This window comes from Patiria miniata, unplaced genomic scaffold, assembly GCF_015706575.1.
Source record: "Patiria miniata isolate m_02_andy unplaced genomic scaffold, ASM1570657v1 HiC_scaffold_7, whole genome shotgun sequence".
Lineage (NCBI taxonomy): Eukaryota > Metazoa > Echinodermata > Asteroidea > Valvatida > Asterinidae > Patiria > Patiria miniata.
The window spans coordinates 12,541,263-12,559,764 of record NW_024037074.1 but is presented as its reverse complement, the minus strand read 5'-3'; the positions used below and the strand labels follow the sequence as shown (position 1 = coordinate 12,559,764).

Sequence of the window (18,502 nt, the reverse complement as noted above, 5' to 3'; positions counted from 1 at the left end):
AATAAGCCAATGGATAATCCCATTGTAATATTTTCTCGTTAGAAATAATTGACGTATGCAAGCTACAGATCCGACAGGGCGGCATGAAAAGTGATACACAATGTAATTTAATTTGAACCTCAAATGATGGATTGCTTGATCAATTAAAAAGAAAAGTGAAGCATATGACGAATGAAATTTAATCCCAGCATAATATGTCGAGGGAAAAAAATAATCCCCGTTCAGTATTATTTAGACAAACGCATTTCACACATTCAGTTCATTTGTATTCAACAAAACTGAATCATTTTTATTTTTATATATAGTTTTGTCTATTCATATTTATTTATCTGAAGATTTTTGAACATCCTTCTTAAATATGAGTCGATAAATATTTCACACACGGGTGAGCACGAGGAGTAAAGGAGATGGACATGATTTTCAATATCAATTTTTCAAAAGTTAAACATAATGTGGCAGTCGACTTGAGAGGGCGCTGTGCATGTTTAACGGTGTTATGTACACAATGGAAAAGTTGGTGCACATACAAAAATTGCAAACTTTTATCCATTCGTTCAGGTTTCTGGATAATACATTGGCATGACTTTTCTTCGCAAGTTTAAGAAAGAATAATCGAAGTTTTGAGGAAGTTTGATCCATAACAATAAGCTTACAGAAATGTGACCTTAAACTTATTTTGTGTTTTGAAATTGTCACACAAAAATTGCAGTACGCATGACTGTTTTCCAGTAATTTGGTCATTTCAAGTCGCATCCAGAGGGCTTTTTTTTGGGGGGGGGGGGGATAAATTATTTTAAACTAAAAACAAATTCGCAAGATATAAAGAAACATCACTGTAAAGACAAAGTGAATGCAATTTTGGGGAAAATGTTAAACTTTTTAATCACTTTCACGATCAAACTATTTACACTCATTTTACAAGTTGGCCTACTGATCTACCGTGATAAAACTTGTTTAAATATTCCAGCATAGTTGTTCAACAAGTCTTTAAAGAAAGGGACGAGACAATCTTAAGAAAACGTTTCAGGAAATTTGCACAATATATTACTAAATTAATTTCATAAGAAAAACCACAAGAAAGGATTTTAATTCCCAACTTTTGCTCCTTTTTGTGAGAGACATGTAAAAGCAGTAGAGAAACTTAATAGTAAGTACACGATGCTTATCTGATAAATTTGAGATAAAGTTGTTTAAAATGCTTTACAAACTTATTTTTTTGGTCGAAATTATTTCAATGCTAGTTAAGATACAATGCTGATTTTGTTTCTGCCAAATCTATAATGGTCCAAAAAATATTAACAAAATTTTCAACACCCAAACTTTTGGTCATTCAAGCAGAGCAATTAAATTATTACTTCTTTTCTTGCAAAGAAATCTATTTCTAAAGATGTCAATTAATTAATTTTTTTGTCACAAGATTCACAAAACTATACTCTATGCTCTTGCCGCTGTTTTCTACATATCTTGTTTGTGCAGCCGATACAGAAATGATACAAATGTACAATGTGGCACTTGGTGAAATATCAATAAAAGTTTTCTTTTTTTTATAACAGTTATATTTTTTTTATTTTGTTCACACACGACTGTGTTGCATTAGCTAAACTGTAACGAAGGCTAGAGTGTAAGGTAAATATAAATGCAACTTTTTGTGCATAAATTTATCTCAAAATTAGCATGCGAGCAGTGCAACAATGGAACAAAATATGTATATCGAGGTGAATATTGGGGAACTTCACAAACACTCTAAATCTGCTGGGTACATTATGAAAAATATTTTACCAAACGAGTAAACATATTTCCGAATAACAGTTAACTGCTTGCAGTCCCTCCCACCTCCCCCCCCCCTTGCCAGGAAAGACGTTTCAATTTCTTCAAAAAAAATAAATTTCCATTGATAAGCTGGTGTTTTTGAACCTACGCAAGGATTTAAACCATTAAAAAAAACTTTGTACATAAAAAAAAAAGAATTTTAATATTGACAAAGTCTTGCATTTGAGTCCTGATGTTTAAACCGTTGTGGTCCCTTCTTTTTAGCAGTGAGAGTGTTTCAAAAATGAGGAAAATTTCTGTTCTTGTCGGACTGCATTTCCGCGTTTCAGATTAAAATGGGCGGTTCTCGATTTAACAAGCATCAGTCGATGTTCCTCTATGAGAACAACTATTTGAAGGGTTTACCCAGTTGGAACAGTGTGTTTGCAATAAGACCACGCGGTGTTCTGTTACTGTGAAGAATAAAATCTCATCCGTGTCTCACACCATGTATCACCGTGTCTGCTGTGGTCCATTATCACCGTCTCAATTTATCTGAAGAAGAAAAAAAAAAACAGTTGAAATATTAAAAATCCAATCAATTGTTCTTATGTTGGAACCTCCGCAACCTCCAAGATTTGTCAATAAGAGAATAGTCAAATTCAGTAAACAGCCCTTAAATAAGGGAGTAAATATGTGCTTGGCCAGTTTTAAACAAGTACATTTAAAATCCGCTATGGGCCTGGGGCTAGATATGTGCCTCGCAAACATAGTGCTAAAAATCTCCTTATATGGAAATTGGGGCGATGTGGCGCAGAACGCAGCGGTGTTTTAGCAGCGGTTTATGAGGTTTGAGAGGAGTCTATACAGCGTTTATAAAGTAACGCTATTAAAGGGCAAAACCCAATATCAAATTTTAGGTCTCCTCGATACAAAATTTCATCATGGTAGTTTTGAGCCCAGTTGTTGGATGTGAAATCCAGGCGTTCTTACCCGTGAGCCACTCGATGCCTTCGTGAAGCCCCTCCCCCGTCAGGGCGTTGCTGGCGCATATATGCCAGGGTTTGTCCTTGATCTTCTCCAGCTCCAAGCTCTTGGAGCATTGGACGGACGAGATGGAGTCCCTCAGATCCATCTTGTTTGCAAAGACGAGGATCGGGATGCATCTTGAAGCAATTTCTGCATGGAATCAAAAAGTACTTTCATAGACACTATGCACAAAGCAGAACACTACTAACCTATTGGAATGATTTTTATGTTTGCCATGTTAAGTGTCCTTGGGCAATCCACTTTACCGCAAGTAAAACAAATACATTTATTAGACAGTGTGCACAAAGCAGAATACCCACCCATGCTTTACAAAAAATTCACATGATTTTTTAGGCTTATCATGTATTTTGTCCTAGGGCAAGCCACTTTACCCATATGTTCTCCTCTCTGCCCTCGAGTCTAAATGGACACTTGGGATGAAACTTGTGATTGACTGATATCCTATCTAAAGGAAGAAGGCTGTTCTACTTTTTGTTCATGCCCAGTCAAGCAGGCATCAAAACCAGCCCAAAGGACCATATTTGGCCAAGTTCGGGCAAGGACCATTAGTCGACTAGTGGTTGATTTGTGACATACCTTACGCCTGCGAACTGATAGCAACGTGCGAACGTCTCTAGTCAAATGCTAGTCAAAATGTCATCGCAAAACTTCTGGATCCTGGCTCTCTGCTAGCGTTATGAATGCGCGCAGCTATTGGTTACCAGCGAAGCAACCAACCCCAGTAGGCTGGTTCCAAATAGTCGACTAACGTAGTCAACCACCGTCGACTAGACAGAGTTCGGGCAAACGTTAGTTAACCATTGGTCAACTATAGTCCTTGCGCGAACTTGGCCTCAGCTGAGACAGACTTTACTTAGGCTATGTCCGAATTTCTTGGCTACAGCTTGAAATCATACAAGAGTCTTTGGGAAGTGGCTACCATAGACTCATGTGCATTTTCAAGCCATAGCCACGTTATTTGGACATGGCTTTACCTTTATGCTTCAGAAGTAGCTCCATCTCCTCCTTAGCGACCACCATTCTCAATTTGTCGCTGCTGTCCAGCACAAAGATGATGCCTTGTGCTTCCCTAAAATCACAAACATGAAGAACAAAACTCAAAGTTTTGAAAATGTCTCTCTAAAATCACAAAAAAGGAAAACAATTCAAAGGTTTAGACAATGTCTCAGTGTACAAGTACCCCCTCAGCTGCAAAAATTCCAAACATCATTGTCAATTTGGGACTCTTCCGCTGTATGCAGTGATTATGAGACGACTGTTTCTGAAAACATGGGCCCAATTTCATTAGCAGTCTAGCAGAAAATATCGCTTAGCAAATTTTATGTGCTAAGCAAAAATGACCCGGGAACCAGTCACACCGTTTACGGCCTCCCACATGTGCTAAGCAAAAATGACCCGGGAACCAGTCACAAGCAATACACATTGCATGACGTTTTGGCTGGTAACCTATTTTTGCTAAGTAGAAATTTTCCGTGCTTAGCAGCTTCCATGACATGATACTAACCGGTAGTAGTGCTCCCACAGGTTTCTGTATTTGCCTTGGCCCGACATGTCAAACACTGTGAAGTTGACCGATGCCGATTTGAATTTCTCCACCGTGAAACCGATCGTGGGGACGATGTCCTCCGCTTGAGTCTGTATGGAGGAATAAAACATTTAAAAACAAACTTAGGTTTTGCAAACTGACCTGATCTTAAAATTTAAACATTGTGCTGAAATCTTGCAAATAGAATTTTTGGGAAGCATACGGAATTGAGAATACAGCCTCATACTCACATCTTTAGGTTTGAGTTCATTGATGATCGTGCTCTTGCCGCTGTTATCAAGTCCGACACACAACACCTGCGCCTTCCGGCCACTATTGCCAAAAATCTTGGCAAAGAAATCAAAGACCCCCATGTCCTCTTATCAGCACCGGCTGGTCGACAGACAACTATACAGTCAACAGATTTTGGCGACGATCCAGAGTAAATTCAACAAAGTTGTGAGCTGATCATCAGCAGATTGAGAAGTGTCCGGTGTTCATCTACAGGACGCTCAACAAGGGTTTGGCGTGGATCCACTGCAGCATCCACAGAACTGAAGTTGATCTTCAACTTTTAGGGAACTAAGTTTGGAAACTGACACTAAATCAGCATTCTCATTGATAAACTAGTGGACACTGTAGCACTTGCATTAAATTTATCAGTGCTCAGGAGCAGTGGATGTGCAATCTCCAGTTGATCAACTTCATCTACGTCATGCGCAGGGTCTTGCAAAATGGCGATGATGTTTTTTTAGGCTGTCGCTAGTAGTTGTTTATCCGCTGCCACTGTTATGTCATTTTCTCCACCATTTCATGAAGTTTGCTGACTTGAAGTTTCAAAATCAAGGTCTTCTTGACATTCAATATGTCTTCTTGGCTTAAAACGAGAAAAAAAAATGAAAAAGTTGTTTTCACATTCACAATCATGCCGGGCTCTCTATATAATAATAAACAGAAAACATGAATAAAGCGCCATCTTGCTCACGGGGCAAAAAAGATGATGTGTTCCTGAGCACGCACATCCATCGAAAACTTTTGCGCTTCCAAGTCATCATGCGATTATTCCAAAATGCGCTTGCATCTAGCATTCCATTAGCAACGTATGTTCTTTTTTTTTTGCGCCGTGAACAAGATGGCACAATTACCCCCATAAAACTAAATGAAAAGTGCATTTATATTTGAAAAAAAACAACTTGATGAATATCCAAATATTTACTGTAGGCCCTATAACTTAATAAGATTTAACGCAGTGGCTATTGTTACGGCAGCCGTACAGATTTCCCATTTTCTATCGTTACGGTAGACTGCAACTTTTATAAAAACATGAGAAGAAAATATAAAATTAGAAGGAAAAGGACTTTATTTCCCTTTTAAAAAAAATCCTCCAAAGCCTCGGGTTAGAAAAGGAAAAAAATTCGAGTGCAAAACTAAGATGCGAACCGTACCCGCAACCTCGCGGTGCAAAATCCTACCCTCTATCAACTGAGCTGTCGCACTGCTCACTAAAACGTGGGAATACCTGCGTGCGTATCAAAAAAGTATCGTAGAGGGCGCTAAACAACGGCTGCCGTAACGATAGCCACTTCGAAGATTTAAAAACGTAAGAACGCCCTCTTTACATTTAGCTCCGCCCCCTCCCTGAACATTCCAATACGTTTCCGGAGTCAGCGATTTTGAATTGAACATTTCTTGTTTCATTTATGATAAAATCGATATCAGAAGATGTGGCATCATACACAACACTTATATTATTTAATTTACGTGCACTGTGAAAAATTATGATTACATTTTACCTAATTTTACTCGAATTTATTGAGGAAAAATTACCTCACACTCCCGAAATTGCTTTAGTTGGTCTGGTATCCCATCGGCGTGCCTGGTAACCAAGCAATAGGACGCCTGATTGCTCAGCGTTGCTGGTAACCGACCCCAACTACATGTATACCCTTTAGCCGCTCATTATTTAACATATTTTATTTATGGACCAAAATATAACAAAATTTTACACTTTCTTGTAAATATTTATAATTAATTTATTCTTTTATTCATTTTTGATAGTATGAAATAATAGTTTTGATGAACTTTGTGCTTAATTTGTTAATCTTTTGCTGAAATTATTTTCAGTAAGCTAGAGAGTCTTAGGTCAAAGTTCATAATAACAAAACCATGTGTTTCGTCCACAGATGATGTGACATATTTTGCCCATATTTGCAGCCAATTTTCGATTATTCATTGGAATCTGATGATCGAAATATCACTTTCTACATGAAATATAAATCTTAGAGAATCCATTCGAACTATCTGATGAGAATTTGGTGAAGGAAAAAGTGGTAAATTGAAGGCGTGAAAAAAGATGGCCAATCTTCGTTTACCGCCGCTGCCCACCATTCGAGACATCATTCGTTTGTACGGACTGAGGGCGGAGCGACAACTGTCACAGAATTTCCTGCTGGACTTGAAATTGACAGGTATTGAGGGAGGAGGGGGAGGGGGATGGGGCTGGGACGTGATGTGAAATTCAGACCTTAGCGTTTAATTTGGTTATGTTCAATTTTTCCATTATTTTTACCAATTAACAAACCAAAAATAACCTTCCTTTTTTTCTTGATCCAGATAAAATAGTTCGGCAAGCAGGCAAGCTAGCTGGTGCCCATGTGTGTGAAGTGGGACCGGGCCCGGGGGGTATCACACGGTCCATACTCAACCAGGGCGCTGTCAGCCTGACGGTGGTGGAGAAAGATCGACGCTTCCTGCCCAGTCTTCAAGTGAGATGTCCAAGGGTTTTCAATAACAGTCATGTTTTGCAATTTTATCATTATATACATGTATGTCCCCATCCCCTTCACTCCTTTTCTCCAAAAACAGCCAAAATGATACAGAATTCAAAAAAAAAACTGATGGAAAAACATATGAACAGCGCAACAGTTTTTAGAGTAAAGTGTTTGGTTTGATTTATCGTCCTTAATGCAACTCTTTAATACTTCTTTGGATTTTTTTTTTGCAGATGCTATCGGAGGCAGCAGAGGAAAGGTTAAAGGTCATCCACGGTGACATCTTAAAGTTCAACATGGAGGAGGCCTTTCCCACGGACCTGAAGAGAGACTGGCAAGAAGGTTGGTGAATATTCATTCCTTTAAGAATGTATGCTGCCCTCTATGGGCACATATAGAACCCTTCATGTTTTTGTAACAACCCCAACTATGGCATCGTCCCAACTATAGTTGGGACAATCCCAAACTACAGTTTGGATCATCCTAGCTATAGGTGGGACCGTCCCAACTGTAGTTGGGACCCAACTGTAGTTGGTACACACACCTCCCAGATCAATTCTAAAACTTAACTTTCAGAAATGTTGCTGATTATTTTAATACTAATTTTTGTTCCGATCCCAATTCATCAGATCCTCCAGGTTTTCACATCATTGGCAATCTCCCGTTCAACGTTTCAACTCCGCTGATCATCCGCTGGCTGGAGGCATTGTCCAATCACAGCGGGCCTTTCATCTTTGGTCGGACTCGCATGCTGCTGACCTTTCAGAAGGAGGTCGCTGAGGTATATTCAGAACGATCTTTATTGTGTAACCCAGTTTGAGAATAAAAAGGTGATAAATATTAATCCTTGACATAATTTGTTATTTTTGTGTCAACAAAAAACTTTCAGAAATTGAAGGGACCCTGCATTTTTGGCTTTAGCCTTTTGGCAACCGTAGCTGAGACAAATTTGCAGTGTTCCTCGAGTGCATTGAAGCTTGCAATCAGACTTGTTTATTATCTAGGCTTTCCAGTTCATTAAGTGTATATCGTTAGATGTAATATCTTCCAGCATGTATCCCACATTCAATTTTTTTTTATGATTGATTGATTTTTGTTAATTTGTAGAGGTTGGTTGCACCTGTTAAGGACCCCCAGCGGAGCCGTCTGTCCATCATGGCCCAGCATCTGTGTGAGGTCAAGCATTGCTTCACGATACCAGGAGCAGCCTTTGTTCCTAAACCAGATGTGAGTTAATACTCCAAACAGCGACAACTTCAACATGTTTTCATATCTCTTCCTTCCAACACACAGTTCACAGCAAAGTTCACTGTTTGACAGCTGATCTCGCCAACTTTACAAAATTAAAGTTTTCAGATTTTGTTTTTGAAATCAGTGTTGCTCAGTGATCCACAATTGAATGGGTACAAGTAAATTACTTTTGGCAAACTGGGGGAAAAACACCCTTTGTGATGCAACCAAGCTGGCAGTGTTTTAAGTTCATTAAGTTTATTTTTAATGCAGAATGAGGAGTCGAGTTTCATGTTTTACATGATGAGAATAAATTGAATTGAATTGAATTAAACTATAACGTACTAAACTGACCTAATATTTTTGGATTACTTTTTCCGACACCCTGAATTGTCATTGTGTTCGGTGCTTAACAAGTACTTCCGACAAAACCTAATAAGCTGTTGAAGGTTAAAATATCAAAATCTCAGGCTAGTTTCAAATTTTTTTTCAGCAAAAAATTCTGCAGTTTTAACTTTTATTTTCAGGTGGATGTAAGCGTGGTTCACTTTACGCCTCTGAAGGAGCCGCTCATTGATCTACCGTTCAAGCTGGTTGAGAAAGTAGTCCGTTCAGTCTTCCATTTCCGGAGGAAATACTGCAGACGAGGAGTGGAGTGAGTATTAGGATACAATAGTTGAGTTCTTTGATAATTTCTTGAGTGATGAGTCAGTCGGTCTTTTATACAGGGCTTGAGATGCAAGGATCCGAGTAAGGAATTGTGAAAGTTTTGATTCTAAAGATAATATGTTTGCCCCATTTTTTTTCCAGGAGTCTCTTTCCCTTGGAGCGACCCGACCTGACAGATGAAGTTTTCCAGAAGACTGATATCGATCCGATGCGACGGCCGATGACGCTAACAATGGAGGAGTTCAACTTGATTTGCCACGCCTACAACAACATCTGTCTTAGGATTCCTGGTATACAGGAGTACAATTACAGGTTGCATTAAGAAAAGGGGCGGGGTTTTGATAAATGGGCGAGGCTTTGGATATATGGGCGGAGTTAGTCATGCAGGGTTAGTTCAACCTATATTGCCACGCCTACAACATCTGTCTCTGAATTTCTGGGATGCAGGTGTACATGTACAACTACAGGTAGCATTGAAGGGGAGGGGAGGGTGGAGTTTTGGGGTGGGGCTTTGGATGGATGGGTGGGCGGGGTTTGTCATTTAGTCATTGGCCACACCTACAATATCTGTCTCAAGATTCCTGGGATACAGTACACTTACATGTAGCACGGAGATGAGAGGGTTGGGTTATGAGGTGTGGGTGGGCATTTGGGCATGTGGGCGGGGCTAGTTTTAGACTATGTCATTCTGCTTCCATATTTTGTCTGGTACCCTGAACCCCAGACAATCGCACAGCACTGATTCTGGTCACAGAAGAAACAAGACCAGTCTAATTTCTTTCAAGCCAGAGATTTATCTTGTTGACAATTCCAAAAAGAAAAGTCTGCGATTATACATTAATATTTCACATTTCACATGAGGAAAACTAGGAGATAAACTGTGACACCTTGCCAGCCAAATGCAATGTGTAGTAATATACATCTGGTATCAACGAAGCACTTTTCTTATAAACAAAATCTTTGCCCCTCGGAGTATCAGTGGAATTGTGACTATAGATAGCTCTTTGAACATTGATAGTCCTGTGATATTGATCTCTTTTTATTGAAAAGTCTCTGAAAGCTTTAAGAAATAAGGGGCAATATTAATCAAATTTCCTCAACCTTATACAACAACAGATTATATTTTGTTATCATTAGAGAATTTCTCGAATTGCACAAATTCTTGGCTATCGGATAAAAAAAACCCACAAAAGCAAACACACAACATTTAGCCAGTATTTAATCTATTCACAATAATGTTTTTTGTTAAATAAAATGAACAGCAGTTTGTCAATTGATGTCCGGTGTTTCTCTGAACGATTTTATTTCTGAACAACAGCTACTTTATTCTATTATCTGTTGAGTTTCAAAATCACAAATCAAATCGAAGGCTGCTTTGAGTGTATTTACACTGCTGGAAGCACAAAGTGTTCTTCCGTTGGTTTTTCTTCGTTCTGAAACATCATCAGCTGCTGCGTTCCCTTCTTCTTGTCTCCGTCCAACTTGGTGATGAATTCCTGCACCTTCTGCTGGAGGACGGTGTCCCCAGAGTGGTTCTGGGATTCTTTCTTCGCCAGCCACATTTTCCGCCGGAGTGCCATCTCGGCTGCGGTGATAGCGTCGATGTGCGTGAGCCGGCTCAGCTCTCGACGCGACCGGCTCTGCGTGGATGCGGTCGTGTGGGGCCGGCCTTGGATTGAGTCGCTTCGCTGCCGTGGCCTTGGTGCGGGGTCCTTCAGCGAGTCCTGATCCAGTTCCTCATCTGAAGAAGATATGAGATGGATTTGGTCAATCCCAAAGGCGCTCTTGGAACGTTGACGGGGATTATTTCTCTTGACCACCCTAGCATCAACGTCGTCATCATCAGTGTCGGTGCTATCCGTGTCCGCACTATGCTGGGCTGAACCAGTCTGAACTGGTGCATGCTGGCTGTGGTGGAGCTGAACCGGTTTGGACTGGATCTGGTTGGAACCAGGGGGAACCGGTTTGGACTGGTTCTGGCTTCTCCGTCTCACACCAGGAGCTGTCCTTGCCCTGTTGTAACTGTCCCTTGGTTTGTACGGCTTGGAGGTGGGTCCAACTCCCCTCCCAAGAGGTTCCGCCCCCTGCATGCTCCTTCCACTGTGCTGGGCACCACCTATTCTTCGACCACCTGAGGTCAAGGGTCTTGAGGCATGGAACCCATCGTAAGTTCTCGTCCTTTGCTCTGGCAAATGAGGCGACAGCCTTCTCTGTGGTCCGGGATCAGACAGTCTTCCAGATCTATGTGGGTCCAAGGAGTGAGGATTGAAATTTGGGGACGATGGACTGAGATACAGATGCTGTCTTGGTGATGAGGAAGCCTGGTAGAAGATAAAAAAGAGATACATTTGGTAAAAAGAAACTACAATGTGAATAATTGCTCTTGTAATTATGTTTTCATTTGAAAACTGACAAGCACTGGAACTGAGTTCAGGAGGTTGCAGGTTCGAATCCTGCTCTGCACAGCAATGAATTTTAAGGAAGGAATAATCCCATGTTTACAAGTGACAGTCAGCGTCTTCAGTGTTACTTTGTAAGAGAGAACACTGAGGAATTGAACACAGTGAATGGTAAAACAATACTTAGTCAAAATTGCAGTGAAAACATGAAACCATTTTTGGTCATCCTAAAATAAAGATCTCCCCAGGAAATTGCAATTAAACTTTATTGTCTTAACTCTTTCAAGCGTTTCAACATTTTTTTTGTAGATTACAATAAGCCAAGAAAATGATTGAATACATAAGATAGAATCTTGAAATTGAAAGCGAGCCGAAGATTCAAATTTGCCAAAACTTACGCGAGCGCTTTTGCTGCTGAGCGGGCGCCGAGGGCTCGGCAGACGGGCTGGCTGCGGCGTTTCACCCGGCGGTCGCCGCCGGGGCCCGATGACGTTATCTGCCCGGGCGACGTCCAGCAACTGTTGCTGCGAAAGGATATTGTGGAAACCCTTTTGCACCTATTGAAATAAAATGATTAGAAAATGATATTGGGATCATAAAGCGGCACAAACATGATCGAGTACGGCACGGGAAAAGACACAATTATCCTCGATATTATCGCTAAAAGAATATATATACATTTGTATTTTTGAAAGAAAAGAGCCGACAATAATTTATAAGCATAGTGCTAAGTTTAAAAATGGCAAAACTCTTTTCGGACGAAAAAGTTACATCAAATTTTCGTTTTTGGACAAAAATTGAGGTACATTTTCAACTGAAAGAATGACATTTTACAAGTGCTACTTTCATTTATCTTGTGTGAATTTCTGGGTTTTTTTTGCCTCAGGTTTTTTATCTTCACTGATCATTCTTTGTCACACATAATTTTTAATCAATACCCACATTTTCTGAAATATACTCCTATACGTACCTAAATTCTATATATCATTACTACAGCGATTTGTTGTGAGTTATGTTCTCATAATTCTCTGCATCCTGATATTGAGGTTTGATATATTTAATTTTACCCCCAAACTCACCGTTTTCTTTCCGTGTTCTATCTCCGCGACCGTGCGGCACCGCTCCAGGCTGATCCCCTGGATAGCCATGGCCAGCCGTCGGTCTTCGTACCGGTTAGCCAGCTTGGCGTCGCTGTCATCGTAAAACCCTCCTCCCGGGAGGCGTGATGCGGTAGCGTCCTCCTCTGCCGTTACAGACGGGTCTTTCTCGGGCTTGGGCCTGGTGTTGGCCATGGCCGTCGTGAACCGTAGCGGACCTTCCATCTCTTACTCCTGTTCTCTACAATTTCGTACCCCAAAAATACTGACTTTCCCTCCTTTTTATCGAAATAATCCCGTTGTTTAAAAGTTGAAAGTAGGCGATCTCCAAAGTCAGCTAACAGCTTCGATTTCCATGGTTTTGGATAGTTTCAGGTGTTTTCAAATGCTCCCCATGTATCACATATTGGTTTCGTTGCATCAGTTTCCGGATGGTCGCTTGTGATGAACAAATCTGACGGCCAGTCTTGTTTTGAAGACATTGTGAAAGTTCGACATCTTTTTAAATATTTACCTCAATGTTGTAATCACTTCATAAAACTCGACACACTTCTGCACTGTCATCTCTGGAAGCCTCAAGATGAATATATTCCAATAACTTCCGTCGTATGTGTCTGACAAGAAAATGGTTGAATAAAACCTCGGAAATTGCGCCCGTAGATCCAAAGAATTACATAGACCCGTTCCAGTTTTCAAATTCTCCACCGGATGTTTCCCCGTGCACACCGCCACCTGTCTGTACCGTGTTTGTCACCGAAAGCACCCACGCCAATCGTCACGTATCCGTGCTCAGTGACTGAAGTGCCGCGGTTCCGTCTAAGTACAAAGTCAAATTTGTGCAACGTGCGTGTGTAATTTCCAATTCTAATGAAGCTCTCAAAGTACTCGATGGCTCAAAGATTGTTTCGTCATGCACCGATTATGGGTGCGATTAAACATGAAATTCTATTTTTGTTCTACCAACGGAGCGTGGTTTGGGAGGTTTTTCATCAGAATGTCAACACAGCGTATCCGTGTTTAGCGTCTCAGTTCCCGCTGATGTTCTGGTTATAAGTTGTCTTCAAAAGCAAGTGTAGTCTTGCTGGTTATTTATTTGTTTAATATCGCTGTACACCGGTCGATCTGAGAAACGAAGTGGCTCTGTTTTCAAAGTTCGGTCAAATTTATTCAAGCACAGAACTAGTCTTTTAACAACACTGAAGCTCAGAAATAGCTGCGCGCTGACAAGAACTTCACTGTGTTCAAGTTTTGTTCGCGCTCCAAATGAAGTTACGACGACAAGCGCTGCATCAATGCCAAATATTTTCCCCGAATCAAAATTGTCATCATCAGTCACGAAGATGAATTGCTCACGGCACCACGTGACTTTTCCAAATCACCTTGGTGAGTTGCCATGGATACGTGTGTCCAAAGGGATCCTGGGTAAAACTATTTACAAATGCATCAGCATGAAAATAGCTCAGCCATCAAATTTTTTAATCTGATGTCTCAGCAATTGCAAGTTATCGGACAAAATATCAAAAATCTCGTCAGCGTGTTGGTGGTAAAAGGTGTACGGCTGAAATGGTCGATTTCAGGCGTCTGGTTCTGACAAGTCGCTGGTTTACCGGGATGTAGGCTTTGTTTGGGTCAATGTTATCAACAAGACTCTGTGATCTTGAGTTTGATATGTCAATTAACAGAATTAGACTCGCCTACAGTCCTTCCCCATTCTTCATTACTTTGGGAGAATCGAACTATTAAAACGAACAGGCAACAAAAAGAAAGCATTTTGTACTAATATTTTTTAAACGAATTCAAAGAATTTAGATTTCAACGTGGGTCATTTAAATTTCACTCATCTTGGTGGAATGGAATCTCAATTTGACCACGCCCATATGCCACTCCCCGCCGCATTTGATTGGTTGTCACTGAGAAACTAGACCCACGTGAGTGGTACTTCACTAGGGCCGCTCTACCAATAAGAAACCGACAAGAATCGAAACTTGGGTGTTTCGTTCTCCACATATTCATGTTCCTCTCCAAAGACTGAAACATGCCCCCCTCCCGATCCGCCCATCGTTTTCACCCCTCGAGAGCCATGCTCCAAGTCTACTAGCAACTCAACCAAAACGAAATCATATACTGCTTTTTTATCTGAAAAAAATTCTAAACCTGTCGCCGAGACTCCGCGATTTGAAGATAAATTGGTCTCCGTGTTTACCCGGCTGTTACGGGAAACAACAGCGGTCAACAGGCCGCTTTGTCCCCCTCGATATCGGCCCGTTCCCGTTGCCTGGAGGATCTTTGTTGTGTCATCAAACGTCCAATGGTGTTTCTAGCCCCAACACTCGACTAGAAGAAAAGGAATGCTTTATTCGGCTGATAAGCTTCAAAAGTTAAAAAGATATTTTTTGAGTGATGAATTTTTGAGACCTGTTTTGTAGGTTTACTGGGTTTCTTTAAGTGGTACCAATTATAGGTCAAATATCAAATTCTTCTATATTTAATAAGTTTAAATGTTTATTTCAAGGTACATTGTAATGTAACAAAACTTGACCTTTGACACTTGATCCTGAGTGGTTGACCAGGAAGAGACACATGGGGCTTGAACCCTCTCCAAAATATCAAAACGAATACATTGTACACTATAAAAAGCATTTTGAAACCAAAATGAAACACGCTGTAGCTAACTTGTTTGCGTTATACTGCTTAGGCCTTCGAGTGTGCGTGTGGTGGAAATCTGTCCCTTTTGTCACTTCCTGAAACATTTATGACATCTTCCTGAATTCGCTCAATTTCAGCATTGTGGAGTTACCTTGTGACAAATTCTATCCATTTTCAAACAAAATCGGGACATCAAGTCGCATGTAAAATAGAGTTCAAGGTTTTTTTAAATGAAATTCTAATGCCATTAAATTGTACATTCAACACGATATTCTCGGGAAATTGTTTTATCCTATACCCAGAAATGATTTTGCACCGTAAACAACACATTTCGAAGTTATTTCTATTACTTAATGACTGCACAAGATGGCGGACACTCTCTTCAGATGTCCGTCTGCAACTACTGACAGAAACTTTAACACCTGTGCAGACAACATGACATTTCAAGAACCATAACTCACAGTGCAAGTATACAAAAGACATTAATTCCCGTGAAAATGATTGAATGTGTCTTCCTAACGAATTTATGCACAACCATTTCGGCAAACCGATCCCTATAAATCATATCACGAAAACACCGCTGGGCAGGAAGGAGCGTAGGAAAAGAAGACATTTATGGGATATTTTTATGGTGACAGATTAAGCAGAAAAATGCTAGGGGAAAAACTGCCGTGTTATTTCTGTTTAAAATCCGGGTTGATATACGAGTCCCACTTCACTGTGTGCATGTCCACGGTATGTATCCATCGAGGTAAAATGTATTGCCGTTGCCAAGGGAACGCGTCATCAAAAACTCATTAGTTGAAATCAAATGACATCAAAGTCCAACATCCAATGACTCCGTTGGCTGGGTGATAAACAATAGAAATACTAACTTAGGGTAATTAGAACGGGGTCACTGCGCATGCGTATTTTCAGCATTTGGGGCGATTCGAACTGCCCCCTTTTTGAGGGGGGGGGGGAGATGAGCCCCGCCCAATCAAACAATAGCTCCCCTTTCATATCTGTCTCTCTCTTTGAATTGACATTGTCCAAAGTATCGGAATTTAACCAAAAAAGTTGCCGGTTATTTTTTTTTTGGCTGTCATTGGACATTTTTTTCATAATTTTTTTAAACATTTTTATTCTTTATAAATATTTTAAAGTCTTTTTTTTCTTTTCTTTTTTCATTTTTATCAATCTGGTAACACATACACAACCGATTGACCGATCACAATACGGTAAACGATTCTTTTTCTAGTTTTAATTTTTTATTATTTATTTTAATTTGTGCTTTGATTCTACATTTACTGATTATGCTGTTCAAAAACTGCTTTACTATATCTTTCTTTTTGGAGGAGTCCTTCCTTTTTTCCCTTTAGGTCAGAGCTGTCACCACCTTGTGTGGTATCTTTATTAATTGTTGGGCCAAAGTGCAAAATTTTACAGCTTGGCGAATAACCTATCAACGGGACAAACAATAAATTGCACGAAAGCTGGTCTTTAGTGCGAAAAAATCTTGATTGTATCTCGCCCCACACGCGCTCTAATCGCAAAATCATACAAAGAAATTATCCATTAATGAGTTGTGAATTCAGAAAATGTGTTTGCGTAGGCCATTAATAATTGCAGCTGGACAGTTTTTGATTAGGTCCGATCGTTCCTTCTTTTTACGCATTTTAAAATTTCAATATCAATTCCCAATACCCATTTAAAAGCTATCAGATATGAAAAGTACAGCGGCGTTGTTTTTCACCTGAACAAAATCACACAAAGGTGATTTGGTGCTTACCTTTCACCTTGAAATATCAATGAACCTTTTAAATAATAACTTTTAACCTATAATTATATTCATTGTTGCGAATTTATTTTTAAAATTTCGTTTAGCCAGCCGGAACAAAATGTATCTTATGATCAGTTTTTAATTTGGTCAAATACCATGCAAAGAAAAAAAGGTAAAATAGCAGTTTTTAAATAACGGTTCTTTTCAATCCGTAGCCATTTTGTCAAGTTCCCCAAAGAAACGTTAAATAACACTCTGAAGTTGAAAACGGCACCGGCCTATTCAGCCACGTACTTATAGCGTTATGTTAAAAAAAAAAAAAAAAAAAACCTCGTACGAATGTTTTGGTAAGCTTTTTTTAATTTGGTCAAAATAATACTGTTCAAAAGGTGAAAAGGTAAAATTTTACTCTTTAAAACGGTTCTTGTCAATCCACTGCCATCTTGTCAAGTTCCCCGGCGAAATTTTTAATATCACTATATGATATTGAAAATGACACCAGTCTATTGAGCCTTATTGAGCCAAAACAAAATGGCTTCCGTTGTCAGTGTTCGTAATGGCGTCGCACTCGTACACAGTCTTCAAGCTGTGGTACCATGGCCTTATTGAACATTTAACACAACCATGCCACAAAGAAAATGCCTATTTTTTTACCACTTCGTTTGTGTTCTTTTCCCCTCCCTTACCCCTAACAAAGTCAGACTTGTGCACAAGCATGTCAAACAGACAGGACCACCAAAAGAAAACAGAAACCCATTACATGACCAAACTGCATGTACAGGCCGTTCTAGCTTCGCTATGAGGCCGAGTTTGTTTGCTGATGTTGCATTAAGTTTCGGAGTTTTGAATGAGGGGTGAAATTGATCTTCTTTGCAAAGGTTCCTTTGCCATACAAAAATTCAACCACAGTTTTACCAAACTGACAAACAAATCTGCTTTTGTTACTCTACTGTTTCTGCACAGGTTTTGATGTCGTGACAGAATTTTTGACTCGCAAATCTCTAAACAAAGAGTAATTATTATGTGAAGATAATAGTGCCTATAAACAATAGTGGGAATCCTTTCGGACTCTACGGTGGTTAAATTCATGTTAAGTATTAGGCCCAGAACCAAAATAAATTTATAATCTTGAAAAGTAGTTTACAAAATGTGGTAAAATGTGGTTGCCTTTGGGGACGAAGTGCCAAGACGTTAATTTAATCATGGTACAACTTCCTAATAACGGATTGTGGCCTAGTGGTTAGGATTTGTGACTCATGATCAGAGGGTCAGGGGTTTGAATCCAGCCGCTGGTCACATATTGTGTCCTTGGGCAAGCTATTCACCCCCACTTGCCTCTCTCCACCCAGGAGTGTAAATGGGTACCGGCATTAGCTGTGGCCGAGTAACTGCATGGGACTCACATCCCATCCAGGGGGGGGGGGGGGGGGGGGATAGAAATATTCTCATCGTTTCATGCCACTGAAACCAGAGATAAACTCTGGCCATATTGGCTCGTGACAGAATTACAACTTTACATAAAAACTATCCGAGCAACACAGGCAAAGCTACAGCGGTAAACCGTTATAGCTAGAATATCTCTGTGCAAACAAAGGATTATCCTC

General features: G+C 40.1%; 3 protein-coding genes across 4 annotated transcripts; 1 reads left to right on the top strand and 2 right to left on the bottom strand.

The window, feature by feature from the left end:
- Window positions 1-851: 851 nt before the first annotated feature.
- LOC119746065 (ADP-ribosylation factor-like protein 6) lies at window positions 852-6,243 on the bottom strand. Of its 2 annotated transcripts, none has more exons than XM_038222842.1 (6): window positions 6,152-6,243; window positions 4,576-5,201; window positions 4,304-4,434; window positions 3,774-3,868; window positions 2,743-2,928; window positions 852-2,304 (listed from the first exon to the last, which is right to left on the bottom strand). In XM_038222842.1, the coding sequence occupies exons 2-6, from the start codon at window positions 4,696-4,698 to the stop codon at window positions 2,288-2,290; spliced, it is 552 nt and encodes a 183-aa protein (XP_038078770.1). In that variant the 5' UTR covers window positions 4,699-5,201; window positions 6,152-6,243; the 3' UTR covers window positions 852-2,287. The 2 variants fall into 2 exon arrangements, with proteins under 2 accessions (XP_038078770.1, XP_038078771.1); XM_038222843.1 differs by lacking the exon at window positions 6,152-6,243 and adding an exon at window positions 6,118-6,138.
- A 229-nt stretch (window positions 6,244-6,472) lies between these two features.
- Window positions 6,473-10,252, top strand: LOC119718762 (dimethyladenosine transferase 1, mitochondrial-like). The gene is made up of 7 exons (XM_038188170.1): window positions 6,473-6,792; window positions 6,938-7,089; window positions 7,329-7,437; window positions 7,725-7,876; window positions 8,203-8,322; window positions 8,853-8,980; window positions 9,136-10,252. Exons 1-7 carry the CDS (start codon window positions 6,678-6,680, stop codon window positions 9,314-9,316), a joined length of 957 nt encoding a protein of 318 aa, XP_038044098.1. The 5' UTR covers window positions 6,473-6,677; the 3' UTR covers window positions 9,317-10,252.
- An 87-nt stretch (window positions 10,253-10,339) lies between these two features.
- On the bottom strand, window positions 10,340-12,809 carry LOC119744454. The gene is made up of 3 exons (XM_038220385.1): window positions 12,473-12,809; window positions 11,792-11,950; window positions 10,340-11,315 (listed from the first exon to the last, which is right to left on the bottom strand). Exons 1-3 carry the CDS (start codon window positions 12,713-12,715, stop codon window positions 10,380-10,382), a joined length of 1,338 nt encoding a protein of 445 aa, XP_038076313.1. The 5' UTR covers window positions 12,716-12,809; the 3' UTR covers window positions 10,340-10,379.
- Between the last annotated feature and the right edge of the window lie 5,693 nt (window positions 12,810-18,502).